At 38.9% G+C, this 18,613-nt stretch overlaps 1 protein-coding gene across 1 annotated transcript in view; it reads right to left on the bottom strand.

Moving 5' to 3' along the window:
* The window catches only part of RPA1 (replication protein A1), a 67,774-nt gene that overhangs the window by 31,919 nt on the left and 17,242 nt on the right, over window positions 1-18,613 (bottom strand). The window contains exons 6-12 of the mRNA XM_072639953.1: window positions 9,225-9,335; window positions 6,702-6,831; window positions 5,201-5,303; window positions 3,573-3,641; window positions 3,224-3,416; window positions 2,895-3,034; window positions 2,387-2,535 (exon numbers count right to left, since the gene is read on the bottom strand). Coding sequence (XP_072496054.1) covers window positions 2,387-2,535; window positions 2,895-3,034; window positions 3,224-3,416; window positions 3,573-3,641; window positions 5,201-5,303; window positions 6,702-6,831; window positions 9,225-9,335 — 895 coding nt within the window. The remainder of the gene's footprint in view (window positions 1-2,386; window positions 2,536-2,894; window positions 3,035-3,223; window positions 3,417-3,572; window positions 3,642-5,200; window positions 5,304-6,701; window positions 6,832-9,224; window positions 9,336-18,613) is intronic.

Below are 18,613 nucleotides of genomic sequence, written 5' to 3'. Positions count from 1 at the left end.
TTGAAGGCTGAGCTGCAGACGAATGTCTTCTTGTGCTATCAGGTAAGCTGCAAAATCCCTCACACAGAAGCATCAGTTCATAAATCTGTCTCAGTACCACCAGCAATACTAGTTTACTGTCTCAAAAGCTCCAAGGAGACATTTCCCACCATAGACAGCTCATCAGGAGTCAGCAGAGCAAGGAGAGAACAGCCCCTCTTACAATAAAAACTCCACATTGTTAGAGCTAAGAACTAAATATCCACCCACCCCATTTTAGACATTCAACTTTAGGCAACAGCAAAGAGTGTACAAAAGATTCTCTGGCCAACCGCAAGCATCTATTTAATTCTAGTGGCTTTTATGTGGACTGAGATCAGGCCCCTCATAAAATTAAGAGAAAACAGCTTAGTGTGCATATGCCAATTAGATTTGGCTCATAAGCTCCTGAAAACAGAACTCACAGCCTTCCTCCTTTTGGGTTCAGGTGACTGATATTCACCAGCCTAAGATGTAATATTAAGTATAGAGAGGGTGGTAAACATGTTTTTTAGAAGTCAGATATGAAGCTTATTTAAAAGTGAAAATTAATGTACAAAAGAATAAGGATTCCTAGTGTCATTTATAATCCCCATTATCTGGCCACTGTATATGTCAATGTTAATATCTGTTGATGATTTCCTAGTTTATAATAAAACATTTTCTTTAAATAAATCTTGGTGAGGGGGCAAGGAGATGTAGGCTAGAGAGCCTCTGCCTCAGAATCACTTTCACCTGAGGGAGGGATGCTTAACCTTCTCAATGTCTGCTATCCCACCTTCTGACAGAGGGCTGATGGACCCAAAGTGGAGGATGAGATATGTCTGGACGTGGCTTAACTATGCCTCTTGTTACAAGGACTATGTTTTCCTTTTTATATTGAGGGATTTGTGGAAAGAGAGGAGCTACTGATAGGACTATCCAAAAAAAAGAAGAAAAAAGGGGGTCATTGAAACATTTTTTAAAATGCAGAAGAGACCTGAAGTTCAGAAAGAAACATAGCCAGGAATGGACAGACTTCAAAAGGAATGTATAAAAAAGCTGTATGCAACCACGACATCTTCACACAAAATTTTTTCTTTTAGTGTCCCTTTCTATAGGAAAGGGGGGTAGGAACATTTTTGTGGGGGAGAAACATTCATTAAATTCAGAATTTTTAGAAAGGTTATCTAGATCAGACCCTTCAGTTTATATTGGGGGCAAAACCCCTGAGGCACATTGATGAAGGTGACTTGTCCAAGGTCACACAGCCAGTTGGCCCTGCAGTGCGGCATAGTAGACAATAGGCTGGACTCCAAGTCATTAAAGGGCTGAGCTCAGGGCAAGCTTCAGACATTCCTGGGTGCCTTGGGAGCATGGCCAATTCCCCTAACTTCTCTAACCCAGTTCAATTCTTCTGTTAAAAAAAAAAAAGGGGGGTGGGGTGGGGAGAGAAGACAACAATACCTGCCTCACATAGCTGCCTACAGGATCAACCAAGACATATGAACAAACCAAGCTTTGCACATCTCAGAAGGCCACCTAAATGTCAGCCATCATTCGTGGTGGCAGAACCATTCTCTCTACCTCTCTACTGGTACTCCACAGTAAAGGCTTAGAACCCATGAGATCTTATCTACCATCACAGTGACATGCTTCTTTATTTAAACCCTAAGGAACAATTGGGAAGTCATGCACTTCTTTCAAATACAGCCACATAATTTAAGCTAAAGCTAGTTAAAATGTTTTCTTTAACCAAACCAATTCTCATAAATCATGTTCAATTGAAGTGTTCTTTTAATGCGGAACTCTAACTTTCTGAAAAAGAAGATATACTGTAGACCTTAGCAGGCTTTGCTCCTCCCCAGAGTGCCTTGGGAATGTCAATGGCCTGCTGACAAAGGCCCATTGTTCTCATTGCACTTTATCATGGAGTCCAATGAAAAACCAAAGAAGAAGATACACTCCGACACAGAATATTTCAAGAAGTCAGAAAGCATTCCCCTCCCCCACACCAAGGAAAACCTTAAGAGACCCATAACACGGATCAAATCTCAGAAAGAAAAATGTTCTCTCCACTAAAGCTCCTCAAAGCAGAATTGCTAAAGTCTAACTGTGCCTGCTTTGGGAGGATCTGGGTCAGCTGGCAATGCTTTCACTTTAATTGCCTCCCTCCGTCTCTTCAAGGTTTGTCATGGGATTACAGGTTTGTCAGTTTAAGAAGCTGAAAGCCGTCCTCTCAGAAGGCATAATGCCTCCCAGAAATAGAGAAACAAGCCCCCCCTGCTTAGCTGACAGGTCACAGGCCTGATACAAGAACTACAAGGAGAACCCAGTTCCCTACCAGGAGAATAAGGGGCCCTTTTTGTTTGTACCCACAAAAACCTACCATCCACGTAGCTTAAAGGCCTCTGGAATATCAGGGTTCACAAGGACTGTGCTTGAAGACAGCAGAGAGAGGCTCCGCCCACCAAAATCAGAGACTCGGGCTCCTCTGATAGCCAACACAGGCTGTCGAGAACCATCGAATCTGTCGGCCTGCAAAAACCAACAAAGTCACACACACAGGGGCATACTCAGTACTTTCACAAAAAGACTTTACTGCCCAGTCACACCTCAAGTGCTTTATGCACATTTTTCAGGCCACCCACTACACTGAAACTCTCTCAGTATCATTACAGGCTCAAGATCACCCCAGGAACACGATGCAAACCTTTAAAGAGAAATACATTTTCATAGAAAATGATCAAACTGAGGATTTCTGATTCCAAAGACAATTCCCTATTCTACACACAGACTCAACATCTACAAAACCAAGAGTTCTGGGGGATTTTTTTTTTTAAATCACATCCCATGGGATGCCTCTGTTGAAACTCTTGAGTAGTATAGTGACTTACATCTTCTCCCCACAGAGTTGTTGTCACCACCCTCCCTGACGTGTCCATCAAATGGATGTTCCTCTTAGAAACTTCTCTGTTGGAAGATTTCACGACAACTTTACTGGCATCTTCATAGCTCTTACAGACTCCAATGATGTCTGAAATGGAGGCACCATATTTGAGTGAGGGATGCTTACAGATCCCAGCTGGAAAACAGCCTTCCCAAAGATGAGATCTAAAGGACCCCAGGCTTGCATTGCCCTGCCTTCCTCACACATTTGCATAATTAAGCCAGTGACTGCCCAGTATCACAGCTTTTTTTTTTTTTTTAAACCGCATGTGCTTACCTACAAGTGAGTCTTTAGCCTTGCTCTCCAGGTCCCCAATCACCGTGAAGTCGAACTGTACTGTGGGTAAGTGATGAGCATCTTCACAAAGTACAACCGAGGTCTCATTACTGAAGGTCATTTCATAGTCATTCTTAACAGCTGTGAACTGCTTATTAGCAATCTTCAGGGTGCCTTTGGAGAAGTAATACACCTACAAAGAGATGTCAAGCCACAAGATCTCAAACCAGGGGTGTGAATAACTTGAATAATCATCAAGATCCCCATCTCCTCATGCTCACTCCAGCACTCAGCTAATTTTTAATTGAATGAGCAACTGTGACTCAATACTTCTAGTTCCAGACTATACCTTATTCACATCAATGAGGGGAAAGAACTTGTCTACTTGATCATTGAAAGCAGTAGCTCTGATCTCACCCTGCAAGAAAAATATGTGAAGCAGTTAGTTCTATGTAGAGTCTTGCCAGACCAGTTATCACAACAGGCATGGAATTCACTATTAGGCTTGCATGGGCAGCCAAGAAACATCCAAATGTATGTAAAATCAGTTCCAAGTAGAGTAAAACTCCCTAACAATTACAGCTGTGGAAAAGTGGAATGGGCAGTCCCAGAAGAGCTATCCCCTCCCTCCACAACTCTCCAAGTAAAAGGTGTCCAGAACCCTTGATGAGTGTTACAGAAGGGATAGACTAGGTGGAGCACAAGCTGATTCTAATTTTGACATTCTGGGATTCTATACAATTTACAGTTTTTCAGTTATTCAACTACTTGATTCCATTACCAAGCCTTACTAATTTGGGGTTAGGAACAACAAAGAATAAAATTCAACTAAGTTTCATATATCAACACACAAAAAAGAAACAGCTCTGGGTAGAAATAATTCAAACTGGTCCAACATTCCCCACCCTTTACTCCCATGTAAAACAGTTAGGAAATTAGAGATTCACCAGTTTTGCTGCAAATTAGGTATTGCCTTATATCTGCCAAATATATCATGACAACTGTTACTTAAATACATGGCAACTAATGCCAGACCAATAAACTGATTTTAAAAGTTGCTAGTACCCTTAATTTTTACTTTCACTGTCAGTTAACAGGGCAGCTGACAGGTCAAAAATGGAAATAAATGGCGGAAATATCCCATCAAAGATAGGTTAGAATCATAAAAATTCAGACCTAAAAAGGACCCAAGCACTCATCTATTCCAATCCCCTCAATTATTCACTCAAAGAGCTAAGGGGGAGAGCTTCAGTGGTGCACCTTAGGTATACACATGACCTCTGAGAGGTTTAATGACTGTCACATAGTCCTTAAGTGGTTCTAGTAGAGCCAGGATTTGAACGCAGGTCTCTGGACTCCTAGGCCAAAGACCTTTTCATTGCCCTACACTGCCTCAGCAGCTAAAAAGCCACTGTTGGGTTGTCACAAGACTCAAGTTCTGGTTCTGTCTCTAATAGGAATCTTTGCTCCTGCCCCAAACTAGTCTAGAATTTCTTCTCACTCCACCAAACCACCCAATCATTTTGTTTGGATAAACCATATGAAAAAGGCCACAGTCAGAAGCCATTTCCCTTAAGTCCTTTAACTAACAAGATGGCTGTCTCATGGAATAAGGGACCCTGTGTACACCCCCAAGTTCTGCAGTGCTCCAATGATTTCCCAAGTAGAAACCAGCACACCAGTGCTGCCACTTTGCTTGCCAAGAGCCAGACAATGCTTCTTGGTCCTACTGCCCAAGGGATCATTCACGCATTCAGAAGTCTAAATTCCAACAATTCTAAATGCTCTCATTTAAGACTAAGAAACAAAGTCTTATTTATGACTCTCAACCCCAGAGAGTATCAATATAGCACAGTCTGGGTCATTTTCCCTTTTGCTTCTTCTGGCTTTCCACTGGACAGACAGGCAAAGAGATGAGGCCTCTGTTGTTCAAGGGATCAGCTGCTCCTGTTTCCCCAAGCGACAGGCACAACTTACACTTTCATCAACCATTTCTATAGAGAAAAGCTTCCCTTCCCCTCGGGAGTTGCTCCAGGTGCGGATCTGACTTTTATTAGTAACACGAGCACAAATAGTCCACCTGAGAAACAAATAAATACCAAATGTTCAGAGAATCCTATTCAAAGAAAACATGGCATCTCCCCCACAACCCCACAATGGCCTTCCTCTCTAGGCCATCTCTGTCCATTGGGCAGGCATTTTGATCAAGAGAATATACAAGGATGTCAGTTTATAGAAAAAGCAAAAAACAAAGTAGACAAGATGATAAAATGTTAACTTATGCGCTCAAAGAAGTAGATGTATAATCCATCTTCCTCTCCAAAAATAAACCAAGGCAGCAACAGATCCTTAATGAAAGGCCCTAAACTAAAAAATCCAGTCCCCATCAATCAACACTTGTAATTTATCAACTCTTTTTAATTTTGTGAACTGTTACAAATGATGTCAAATTCATGTCCTGCTTCTGATGCATGGAGAAGTAAACACAAACTTATGGTCTATGGAATCAGTCACACACAAAACAACCCACCCAAAGGATCTCACGAGAATAGATCTGACTTTGGTCCTGCTCTTCTAAATAGGATCTTGATAACAATGATGACAATGATAATGATGATGACAAAATGTACATAGTGCTTTAAAGAGTACAAAGCACCTTACAAAGATCTCACGTTGTTTCGAGTGAAGAAACTAACTTGCAAGGAAGGCCTCTTACAATCCCCATACACTTTCTTACCTCAAAGGGAGCTGTAAAAGTAAAGGTATTATGCACACACTTGAGAAGAAAAGTAGTCTTTTTAAACTGCCCAGGTTAATCTGATTTAACAGATTAATCCAGATTAACAAAACTGCACTGCAGTCTGCAACATACAGACAATTTTAACCAAGATCATCACCATTATCTATTTTGAGGATGACAATCTCCTGTGGCAGGTGGGTATCCAGAAGCACAGCATTGTCAATGGACACCAATGTTCACTGCTGAGGCTGTACTGGTCTGAATACAGGCTATGCTTTACATCCCTTTATGGCTTATATAAAACCCAAATTTATTCATAATCAGATTTGGTTTCCAGTGTGTAACACAAAATAGATTTCTTTTCCCTTTCAAAAAGACTTCATTTAGGAGTAGGGCATGTATAGGGAGGAGTTAAATAGGGAGGGGGCTTAAATTTAGACTGACATGCAATTCTTTCAATTACTATGAGATGATTTTTTTTAAAGGATTAGTATTTTTCAGTATAATAACCTCCATTATTTGCTTGCTTTATGAAGTTTTACACATCTCTCCTTTTTTACAATCTTAGGTGTCAGGGAATTTTTTTAAAAAGCTGACAGATTATTCAGAAATTAAGAAATCGGATCCAATAACAAAATCTCCACAAACATCTGGTATCTCTATAGTTGGCACACAAGTCAGAAACCACTTTTAATGATAAGGAAAGACATCTTGAACTTGGCAGGTCTCACAACTCACTTGGACTGGTATGGGTTCAGGCTGGCAATGGGCACAACTTTCAACTGGGATCCTCCAGGAGTGCTCAGACTAGTGCTTCCAACTTTACCAGATGTCTTTGAAACACCAAAGCTCTTAGGTGCCGCGGAACCTTTAAAATATACACAAACACCAAAAGTCTTCATACCATTTAACTTGTATAACATTTGTATTTATGACCAGCTCCATGATGAGAATTATATAAAACAGTAGGAAATACATTCAGGTTACTTCTCATATCTATCCATACAGTAATGGTTGAGAGTTGCAGAGAAAGGCTTGGAAAAGTATAATAGGAGCTGGAGAAGTAGTGTCAAATCCTTTCCAATCCTATTCTTTAACCCTTATTTGGGAGTACTGGCCATGCATAAGATCACAGAAAAGCAAATACAACCTTTTTTAATGAAAACAGTATGATATTGAGGTGATAAGAGGCAAAAGAAAAAAGTGCCTGTGGACCTAGGGAGATGGGGGCTATCACTCAGATAAAGGAGTTACTATCTGGCAAAACTGTCCTTTTGTTACAAAAAAAAAAAATTCTAAGATATTGTCTTATTGATGCTAAGGAAGACTGTGGCATGAAGTCAGTGCTCTGAAGCAGACCTTGAGCACAGGACACCTACATGAAGAGGAGCAGCTCTGATACCACCCAGCCCAGGCCACATTCTATGCTCCCTTGGAGAAAGCACAGCAGTAACTAATGTTCCTTAGCAGCTCAGTCTCTTCTCTCACATATATTCAGTTTCTGTAAAGACCAGAACTATAAATTAACAAAATATTCTCAGAAAAGGTTGATTTAAAAAAAAATGGAACCCTATCACGCACTAAGCAAGTTACCCATTGAGTGCTCAACACTGGTCAGGATATTTGAGGTACAGAGTAAGGAAAGGACACAGACCTTGACCTCAAAAAGTTTTATTCTACCAGGCCAGCCAAGGGACACAAATGTGGCACCAACAGCAGTAATTCTCAACAAGGCAAGCCCATAACACCCTCTTCAGGGAATATCTGCAGCCAGTTTGGCTTCTCCCAACACAAAGCATGTGTCTCATTCTACTACCCAGTTCATGCAGGTTTGGGGTGCAGGAACTAATCTTAGGATTAACTGAAGACAGTCATGGGTACAAGTAGGTTGTGGTATGTGACCAATGATAATGACCTGAATACAAGAAAAGGTAAAAAAGGCATTTTATTGTTCACATACATGATGGGAACAGGAAGCGGGCTGGTCACATATCAAGAATAGGAGATAATCGATGGACAGCACAAGACAGATACTGTCCCCCTGAGATACTGAAAGAACAAGAAAACAGCATCAAATTTAACCAAGTCGGTTAAATACTTCATGGAGGACACGTGAAACAACATGGACAAGAATCACACAGAATGAGAAGCTATGCAGGGGCTCCAATATGTCAATGAAATGATTACACACACTGATGAAATCCTCTATCCAAAGTATCAAAGATATTGGGAAGCTGTGTCTGAGGGAAAAGCATATGAAACAGTCTAAGTAAAATGGAAATGACTTCTGGCCTAGCCTTGTTTTGATGCCCCATGACAGTGCAGCCATTCAGCACTACAAACATTTGAAAATTGACTCTACAGTCAGACAATAATCACACAAGCAATGAGAGGGACACAAAAGTGGTAAGAGGAGTTAACCAGTTGAAGTCCTAGAAGCTGACTTTCTAGGAGAGCAGGAGAAGAGTTCCATAGAAGCATTCTGATCACCAAATGCACCTAATGTCAATGCATCATGCGTATCCTGAAAAATATCAAGGTTTTAATTTTGCTCCTCTCAGAATGCTGGCATTGAAAAACAGAAAACAACAACTCTTAAGAAAGATGTGGGGGTAGAGGAGGTAGAGACACAGTAATTTCTGGTGAAGCAGTGAGAGAAAAAAACCCTAAAAATAGACCCAACCAAATTCTACAAATCATGGACTCCAATTTGGAGGTTCCTCAAGTAAAGGCCAAAAAAAGCAAACAAAAAGATTCAATTAAAGTCTTGGATCTTCTATAGAGAAAACCAGAAGAAGAAAACGTTTTCCAATGAAACTGAAAAATGGAGACACTGACCAATATAAATGATATGGTTCTTCAAGCAAAAGATAAAAATCCAAGAGAAACTAAAATGGAAAACACAGAAACTAAATTTAATGAAGCAGATGGTGGAGAACTAGCTAAAAGATAAGAATTTTAAAAGGTATGCAAATGAACAGAAAAGTAAGAGGATATAAAACCCAAGGAAGTGTGAGAAACTCTAAGGTAAACTCTGAACTTCTAAGATTAGCAGCACATCACTTAAAATGATGGATGGCTAAGTTCCCTTTAAAGGTCTTGATCTTTAACTTTTTCTTTCCAGCATGCATTTTACAATAAGAATCTGAATTATTTTTAAATCTTCCAAGAAAAGTGTCCTTTAGCCTCCTTTTGCCCTAGACTCCATGGCAAGCACCATGCAAAGTAGTCATCTATAGCTCAGCCAAGGGCAGGACTTACCCAGCCCTGAACTCCCACTCTGTTGCAGGGGCTTGTTGGCTACTGGATTAACTGCTGGCCCTGGTGCTGGTGCTGGTGCTGGTGTTGGTGCTGCTTGCTGCTGCCCTTGTCCTAAGGATGAAAAGGGAAAAGGCAATTCAGTACAGAGAATTGGAGTTAAAAGTTACTTAAATTGTCTTGAGTAAGTGAGAAATTTAAAAAGTCTTGGTTTCACAAAAGATGTTTCTGGGCCTGAATTCACACTGGGGCATTCAAATGTGTGCAGTGAATTTGCCAAGGTGGAAGGTGTGGGAAGAGATGCAATTTTATGTCTTTATTACAAAAAGAAGCAGGCTTGTCTCCATTGACCTTTCACCGTCTCACAATTGATAGCTTTCAGTTTTAATAAGGTTCTTCCCTAAAGTCTACTCCTTTCTCCTGCATGAACCTGCAGTAAAGTCACCGGGCTGAATCTGTGACATTACCACTATTTCCATAGCAACAAATCGATGTCATCAACAGAAGTGTTCACTGCAGGCTTTAGCAGAAGAAAAAGCTGGGTGGTAGGAGAGAAGCCTGAAAGCATCTCAATTGTCTCTGAAGTGCTCCAACTTCAAAGGGAACGGCTCCATTCAGGAAGGTTTCTCTCTCCCTTTCCCCCAAACAAAGCAACCTTATTTTGCAACAGACAGTTCATGGAAAATAAAAGCTGAAAGAGTCGTCAGTAACCATGAAGCACTCGTGAACTGTCTCAGCAGGGAGAGCTGAGGACGGGGTTCAGAAACAGGGGTGTCAAGGAAATAGCAAGATTCCTAGGAGCAAAAGGTTAAAGGAATAAGGCTCTCAAAAAGAAAATAAGAAATGACTTTCTAACAATATAAAAGCACTTACTTCTCCCTTATCACTTAGACTAATTTTTATCAAATAGAAAGTTAAAAGTAAAAAAAATATAACAATAATTTTAAAAGCAACAATTGGATTTGGGGAATTTAACTGTGATTGAGCATTAAATATGGCAGTTAATCTAATCTAGTTTTTTTCAACTAGAAAACAAAGTGAGGCTCAGAGCACTCTTTAGGGTACTATGGCAACTGCAATATGGAATGATGCTGGGGGAATGCTTGCTTCCTGCAGCAGGGCCCCTTCCCCATCACTCGCTGTTCCAACTAGGGAGGTATGGTCTTGATCCCATTTTGGGGGGCTAGGTGACACACTGGATTCCTAGACTCAAATCAGGAAGACCTAAGTTCAAATCTGGACTCAGACATTTACTAGATGTGTGACCCTGGGTAAGTAACTTAACCCTATTTGCCTCAGTTTCCTCATCTGCAAAATGAGCAAAAGAAAAAAAATGGTCAACCACTCCTGTATCTTTGCCAAGAAAACTCCAAATGGGGTCACAAAGAATTGGACATGACTGTAACAACTCAACAACAAAAACAGACATCATATACCAAGGGTTCTCCCCACCCTCCTCTGCTGCCACAGTTAATGGAGAAAAACCGGTCATCAAGATAAAATAATTGAACAAAAAATGAACAAGGTTTAAAAACAATGATTCTCTCTGTTGTTGCTTTGTTTTGAGGGGAAGGGATGGTCCAGAACTGATTTCATTGGTTTGGGGAATGCCCTCTCCCAAGGAAGATCACCAGCTATCCTTTAGAGTTGACTGAGGCACCAAGAGGTTAAGAGTGGCACAACTACCACATTTGTGTTAGAAATAAGACTTGAGACCAGGTCTTCCGAATTCCAAGAATAGTGCTCTACCACATCCATCATGCTACTTCTCCCTTAAACATTCTTAATGTTTACCCTCTCAGAGGTCAACAAAGTCCCACATTACATGGCCTTTGCTAAAGTAATTTCACAATAATATAACTGATATAGCATAACCAAACCCCATTTTTATGTCAGCTTACAGCAGAGAGTTCCTTAAGCAGTTAAACACTGCTTCCACAAAACACCCAACATCCCTACAAAACTGCTTTTGATATTTTCATAAAATTAGCTGATACATACAAGATGTGCATTTATACAAACTAGACACATTTATATATTTAATTATATAATGTTTATACTGATAGTCTTAATATCATCTATATTACCCAGTGTTTCCCTTTCCCCTCCCAGAAAACTATCCTTTATAACACGGAATAAAAAAAGAAAAAAGATTCAGCAAAACTAATCAATGTATCAAAAAAGACTGATATTGTATGCAGCATGACCCACCCATAGTCATCCACCTCTGCAAAGCAGCAGCGTGGTCTTCTCCCACCTCTTCTTTGGGTCCACGCTGTGTCATAATTCCAGTTCTCCATGTATGTCTGCTGTTTTTCTGTTGTAGATCAGTCCCCTTACATGGTTGGAGTCACATTGTTGGAGTCACGGGGTATACTGTTTTTATGATTCTCGACATCCATTGTATTTATTGTTTCTTACAACACAGCAATATTCCACTACATTCATGTTCCCCAACTTGCCTAGCCAATCTCCAATACGAAGTTATTAAGAAAGGCAATCTCGATTTTGGTTCCAAGAGCCAAGATGGCGGAATGATCAGTAATTGCTATCTCCCTCCCTTGTTGACTTTGAAGAGCCCAGAGAATATCTCCCTGGGAAAAATCCTGGAACAGTGGGAGCAGATGAAGGGGTAAACAGACTCTTAGCCCGTGAGGCTAGGAAGATCACTAAGGAGGGTCCCTCTTGCTGTGGTTGAAGGGGACCAGTGCAGGACCAGAGCTGTTCCAGATAGCCCCACCTCAACAAACCAGGAGATCCTGAGGAGTAAAGCATACTCTCCCCAAGTCAATTTTTTAAAAAACACAATTTAAACTAGTTTTCCCCTAAAAAATCACCATCACAGTCACAGCAACATGCCACATTCTTTTGGTTCTAGAATCATACCTAGAAGGGCCAATCATGAAACCAGAAGCAGCCCTTCAAAATCAGCTCATCCAAATCCCTCCTTTCAGAAGGGGAAAACTGAGGGATGCAGATGTCATCTGTCCAAGATAAAAAAGCAACAGCCAAGCTGAGATACTATTAAGACCCAGATCTTACACTTTGCAGCCAGGTACTCTTTAAACATTATATGGGGTGTCCCAAAAGTCTTAGTGCAGTGTTAAGCTTTAATATTAAGCTAAATTTAAAAACTACACTAAGACTTGTGACACCCTATACTAACACTGGAGCATGATGCCATTCTGAGGATCATGATGCAGTTCTGGGTTACAGTGAAGGCCTTCAGTAACAACACCCTGAACTAAGAATTAACCCAAATTAAAATGTACTTTGTGCCACTGGTAAAGGTATAACAACTTATCATTGTAGTTCTGTAGTATATATAACATTTTAAAAAGTCTTCCAGGGAAGAAACTCATTCCAACACACTTATTTAAACATGCACGCACATAGAGGCATGCTAACAGAAGATCCAGCTTCAACTGTGTTAAAATTTACTGATAAAACTAACAGAATCCAACTGGAAAAAAAATCCATTTGATCAATTTTCTTTGTATTTCAGTGAAATCTAAACAACGAATCACATTTCCATCAACACAGCTAAGCACTGTATAAGACAGATTAATTACAAGCAGTAACAATTATATTTTATTTGCTCAAGATAATGTAGCAAGTTTGATTACATATACACATGCAAATAGGCAGTGTTAAACATAGAAGCCTCAAAATTCAATAATCGTCCAATCCAATAATCGTCCAGCATCTACAGTATATGAAACATGAATCTATACTCTTGAGCATTAAAGCTTTATTACTGACATTTTGAAAACTCAATAAAAATTACTTTATTTAAACTGGAAAAATGACAGCATAATGTGATTAAACGATAACACTTTAATCTACATTTCAGTATTCCTCTGTCCACTTCCTGGATTGAACTAAATTATGGAGATGTTCTAAAGTTTCCCCTACTCACTCATCCCACAGCCAATGTTTCTCCATTTTCAAAATACAAATAAAATCTCATTACTGTGGAACACCACTGCAAAGAAGTGTTCCCTGCAACTAAGCTATTTTCAAGTTCCAGTGGATGGCCCAAATTAACAATGCTTTACTGATCTAGTTTCAGTGAATCTTTACCACAAATAATCCTGAACAATAAGTGGCTTTTGGGGTCCCTATACATGTAAAACCTTCACTAGGAAGAAGAAAATACTGACTTAGGGTTTCCTGACACTGAAGTCAAAACAAGGAAAAGCTAAGTTTCAAGACTATCAAGAAATACCCACTCAACTCCTTTCACTCACTTCTCTCAAACATCCCAATCATCACTGGGCGGGGGAGGGGAGGAGGAAGCCATTCTGACATTCAAACCACCCAATCAATAGTTAGCATTTGTATAGCATTTAAAGGTTTGCAAAGTGTTTTACAAATATTATCTTATTTGTTCCCCACAACAATGCTAGAGAGAAGTGCTATTATCACCTCCATTTTACAAAGGAGAAATTGAGACACACAGAGGTCAGGTGACTTTCCTAGGGCGACAGAGGTAGTGTGGGAGGCCAGCTTTGACCTTAGAGCTTTTTTTGTCCTGTAACATATGCTTTTTAAAATTTCAAGTTTACTTATTCTCAGCATTAATTTTTTTAAAAAAACTGAATTCTGAATTCTCCCCCTCCACCTCTCTCTTTCCCACTATAAAGGTAAGAAAGGTGATATTTCCATATTAGCCATGTTGCAAATAAAAAAAAGCAAGAAAAATAAAGTGAAAAAGTTAATCTTCAATATGCATTTGGACTCCATCAGTTCTTTCTCTGCAAGCAGGTAACATTTTTCATCCCAAGTTCTTCGGAATGGTCTTGAGAAGAGCTAAGTCATTCATAGCTGATCATCATACAATATTGCTGTTATTATATACAATGTTCTCCTGGATCTACTCACTTCACTTTGCATCAGTTCACATGAGTCTTTCCAGGTTTTTCTAAAATCATCCTGAACATCACTTCTCGTAGCACAACAGTCTTTCATCACAATCACAGACTGCAACTTGTTCAGTCATTCTCAACTGATGGGCATCCCCTCAATTTCCAATTCTTTGCCACCACAAAATAACTCCCATAAGTATTTTTATCCCTTTGGAATTTAGAGCTAGTGGCGGTATTCTAGGTCATAGGGTATACAGTTTTCTAGTTTTTGGAGCATAGCTCCAAATTGTTCTCCAGAATGGCTGGATCAGTTCACAACTTCACCAATGCTGCATTAGTGTCAATTTCTCCACATCCCTTCCCACATTTGTCATTTTCCTTTTTTTATCATATTAGTCAATCTGTTAAGTTGTAATACCTCAGAGTTGTATTAATTTGCATTTCTCTAATCAATAGTGATTTAGAGCATTTTTTACATGACTATAGCTTTACTTCATCTGAAAATTGCCTGTTAATATCCTTTGTCTATTTACTAATTGGGGAATGATTTGTATTCTTACAAATTTGACTCAATTCTTTATATATTTAAGAAATGAGACCTTTGTTAGAGAAGCTTACTGTGATTTTTTTTACACTTTCCTGCTTTCTTTCTAATCTTGGCTGCATTGGTTTTGTTTATGCAAAACTTTTAAAATTTAAAGTAATTTGAATTTTACTTCCTGTGACCCACTTTATCTTTTGCTTGGTCATAAATTCTTTTATTCATAGATCTGACAGGTAAAATTTTCCATTCTCCCCTAATCTGCTTATGATGTCACCCTTAATGTCTAAATCATATAACCATTTTGGTCTTATCTAGGTATATGGTATAAGATGTTCGTCTATCTCTCGTTTCTACTAAAGTGCTTTCCAGTTTTCCCATCAGCTTTATGAAATAGTGATTTCTTTTCCCAAAATCTTAGATCTTTGAGTGTGTTAAACATTAGATTACTATGGCCATTTTTTACTGTGAATTGTGTATCTAATCTCTTCCAATGATCCAACACTTTCTTAGCCAATACCACACTGCTTTGATTACATCTTTGTAAGTTCAGGGTAGCTAGGTGGTACAGTGGATAAAACATTTAGACTCCTGGAATCTGGAGAACCTGAGTTCAAATCCGGTCTCAGACACTAGCTATGTGACCCTGGGCAGGTTACTTAACCTTGCTTGCCTCAGTTTTCTCATTTGAAAAATAAGTTGGAGAAGGAAATGGCAAACCACTCTAGTTATCTTTGCCAAGAAAACCCCAAATGAGGTCATAAAGAGTCAGACATGACTGAAATGATTAAATAACAATACAGTTTGAGATCTGTTACTGCTAGGCCACCTTCCTTTAGTTTTTTTTTCATTGATTCCTTTGATATTCTTGAAGTTTTGTTCCTCCAGATGAATCTTGTTATTTTTCCCAGCTTTATAAAATAAATATTTGGTAGTGTGTTTGATATGGCTCTGAATAAGCAAATAAATTTAGGAAGAACTGTCATTTTTATTATATTGGCTTAGTCAATTCAGGAGCAATAAATATTCCTCCAATTGTTTAGATCTGTCTTTATTTGTGTGAAAAATATTAATAACTCATATGCTCCCAAAGTGGGTGATACTGCTCCCTGGGGGGGCACTGAAACAATCCAGGGGGACAATTGAGGGGCATTGAAAAAAAAATAAGCAGGCGGTAGAAGCATAAGGAGAGAAGAAAATTTTGAAAAACTATGAGTATGCTTCATCTGTTGTGTAACAGATTTAAAGTTGTAGTGATTACATTATTTTCCAAATAAACACACAAAATGCAAGTTATAACCAATGAGTGGTCAAGTAAATCTGCCAGCAGGTCTTAACAAGCAAGTGCTGGCAGGAGGAATATGTGCATGTAATTACTTGTTTACAATACTATACTATACAGTTACATTACACAATACTGCATCTTACAATCATCAAAATTTCAATGTAGGAAAAAACCCATAAATTTACAATAAATTATTAAATTTAAGATGCATCATTATTTTTAAAAATATTTTATATTTTTTGAAAGGATGCACATTTCAAAAAACCAGTAGGGGGGGCGCTGGGTAATTTTTTCTAAGGGGGCAGTAGGCCAAATACATTTGGGAACCTCTGACATAATTCTTGGATTTGTCTTGGCAGACAGACTCCCAAGTGTTTTATATTGTCTGCAGCTGACCTCAGATTCTCTTGACTCCAAGTCCAAGGCTCTATCCACTGTGCTACCCAAACTAATGAAAACAGAAAAAAGAACCAAGAACATCAGGGAAGAAACAGAAAAACAAGGATGATTTTCTCTCTCACTTTTCCAAGTGGCTTCAGGGAACTTACTGTCCCTAAAGAAGCAGAGTTTAGCTTATCCTTCAACTAACTCCTACAGACTCATATCAGTCATGACCAATATTACCAATGCAGGTATTTCAATAAGTTCCACAATCACAAAAAATCTGTGGCCTTCCAGAGACTTTGTTAGTCTAGAATTTTACTGAAACTCTTATTTCTAAGTTATATTTCTCAATTTTCTAGATTGGCACCAAATTATCATAGTCTAGATGGGGTGTCAAAAATGTTGAAACCCCAACAATAATTTAAATTAATACTCATTAATTTCTTTTTATAAAAGCGCATATAAATTCAGTCTAAAAATACATTAAGATCCAAACATATCATGACGGAACAGGCTGACCTATCACTAGTATAAATCATATCTGAGGAAATTTTTTCAGTAACTTTATAAATAAATGTCACAACAAGCCTATTAATAGGACAAATAGGATTTTATTAGGGCATCTTTTAGTAACAAAGTCAATCCTTAATTGATGAAGAAGACTTGCGAGATTCTAATCTGCTCACATGCAATAGAGCCCTAAAGCATGTTTCCATCTCAATCACTCTCAATAAATCAACCAACCAACCATTTTATTAAACAGCTACTATGCTAAGCAGCAGAGATATGAGTGCAAAAATGAGATAGTCCCTGCCCTCAAGCAACATAAATTTTACTAACGAAAAACATGCGCATCATCATACACAATACCTGACAAATGAATGCAACAGTAGCTGAGACAACCAAGCCAGGCAACCAGGGACCTCCATAATTTGGCTTCAGTATCATCTCCCTGGATAGGGTGGCCTGGCATGTTATGATCCATAGGGTCACAGAGTCACACACAACTAAACGACTGAACAACAATTATCTCCCAATCTTTTACTGGATTCCCCTGACATAGTAGAAGCTCTTGAAAAACTAGATTACTCTCCCACTTCTGTGAATTTACCTATGCCATTCTCCAAAGATGACAGAAAGATTCTCACTGCTGACGTAATCACCACTTCCCAAACCTTTTACCTCTTTCAATGCCCAATTTAAGTACCATATTCTGAAACTCTTAAGCTCTTCCCTATCTTCACCCCCACAAATGAATGGGTTCTCTCAAATTAATGGTTCTCACATGGATCCAAATTTTCCTAGTACAGGTCAGATATGAAAAGTTATTTGTGCACATTCCATCCTCCTTATTAGATCACAAACTCTTTGATGTCATGGACTATGTGGTCTTCTTATCTTTGTGTTCTAAATGGCTTTCACATAATTAATGGATTCTCAATAGAACTGAATAACACCATTGAACTCTAGTGAAAATCACAATCATCTGTGTTCAAAGATTATCATTACGTGTATATATGTACACACACACTCACTTTTGAAGGCAATCCGGGTTAAGTGACTTGCCCAGAGAACTCAGGTCCTCCTGACCCCAGGGCAGGTGCTCTATCCACTATACCACCTAGCTGTCCTGTGTTCAAATATTATTAAAGAAATAATCCAATCTTAATGGCCATAGTTTTTTATACAGGGAGACAAATTTTCTTCCTTTGAATGAACTCATTCTCAGTTGAGAAATACCTTGGGAGCTGGAAAAGATGAAAAGCTTAGCTTTCTCTTCCAGTTAATGTAGAGAAAAAAGAGAGAAAGATACTGACCAGTGAGATGTACAAGCTTAAGTTTCTTATGCTGGGCTATCAAAAACTAATTTTTGTTTTATTTTTAACAGGTATAATAGCTAAAGTTTAAAATACAGAAACACTTAAATTGTAAACACTGCACAAATATGCTCAAGAAAACATACAGTAATTCTGATGTTAGATTTAATCATTCACATATATTGTTTTAGTAATTATTGTCTTCTCAATGAAACATGGCAAAAATATCCTCCCAATAGCCATGATAAACCTGTTAAACTGAAATTGTTCTATCTCCTAATTACTTCACTAGTGCAATATCCACTTCAATTAGCTTCAGTAAACAAAATAAAAAGAACTTAATTTTAAAATCTGATCAACCTAGGAGTGAGCCCTGGGGCAAAACTGACCTAGCTTTTGGAGGCCCAACTCTGCACTCCACCCATCTACCCCCACCTTGACCATCAGGCAGGACTAGAGCCCTTCCCTCTGCCCTGCCTCCCTGTGGTTACTTCATC

Source organism: Notamacropus eugenii, chromosome 2 (genome assembly GCF_028372415.1).
Source record: "Notamacropus eugenii isolate mMacEug1 chromosome 2, mMacEug1.pri_v2, whole genome shotgun sequence".
NCBI lineage: Eukaryota > Metazoa > Chordata > Mammalia > Diprotodontia > Macropodidae > Notamacropus > Notamacropus eugenii.
Note: the sequence above shows the minus strand (reverse complement) of the source record. Positions and strands in the feature narration are given on the sequence as shown.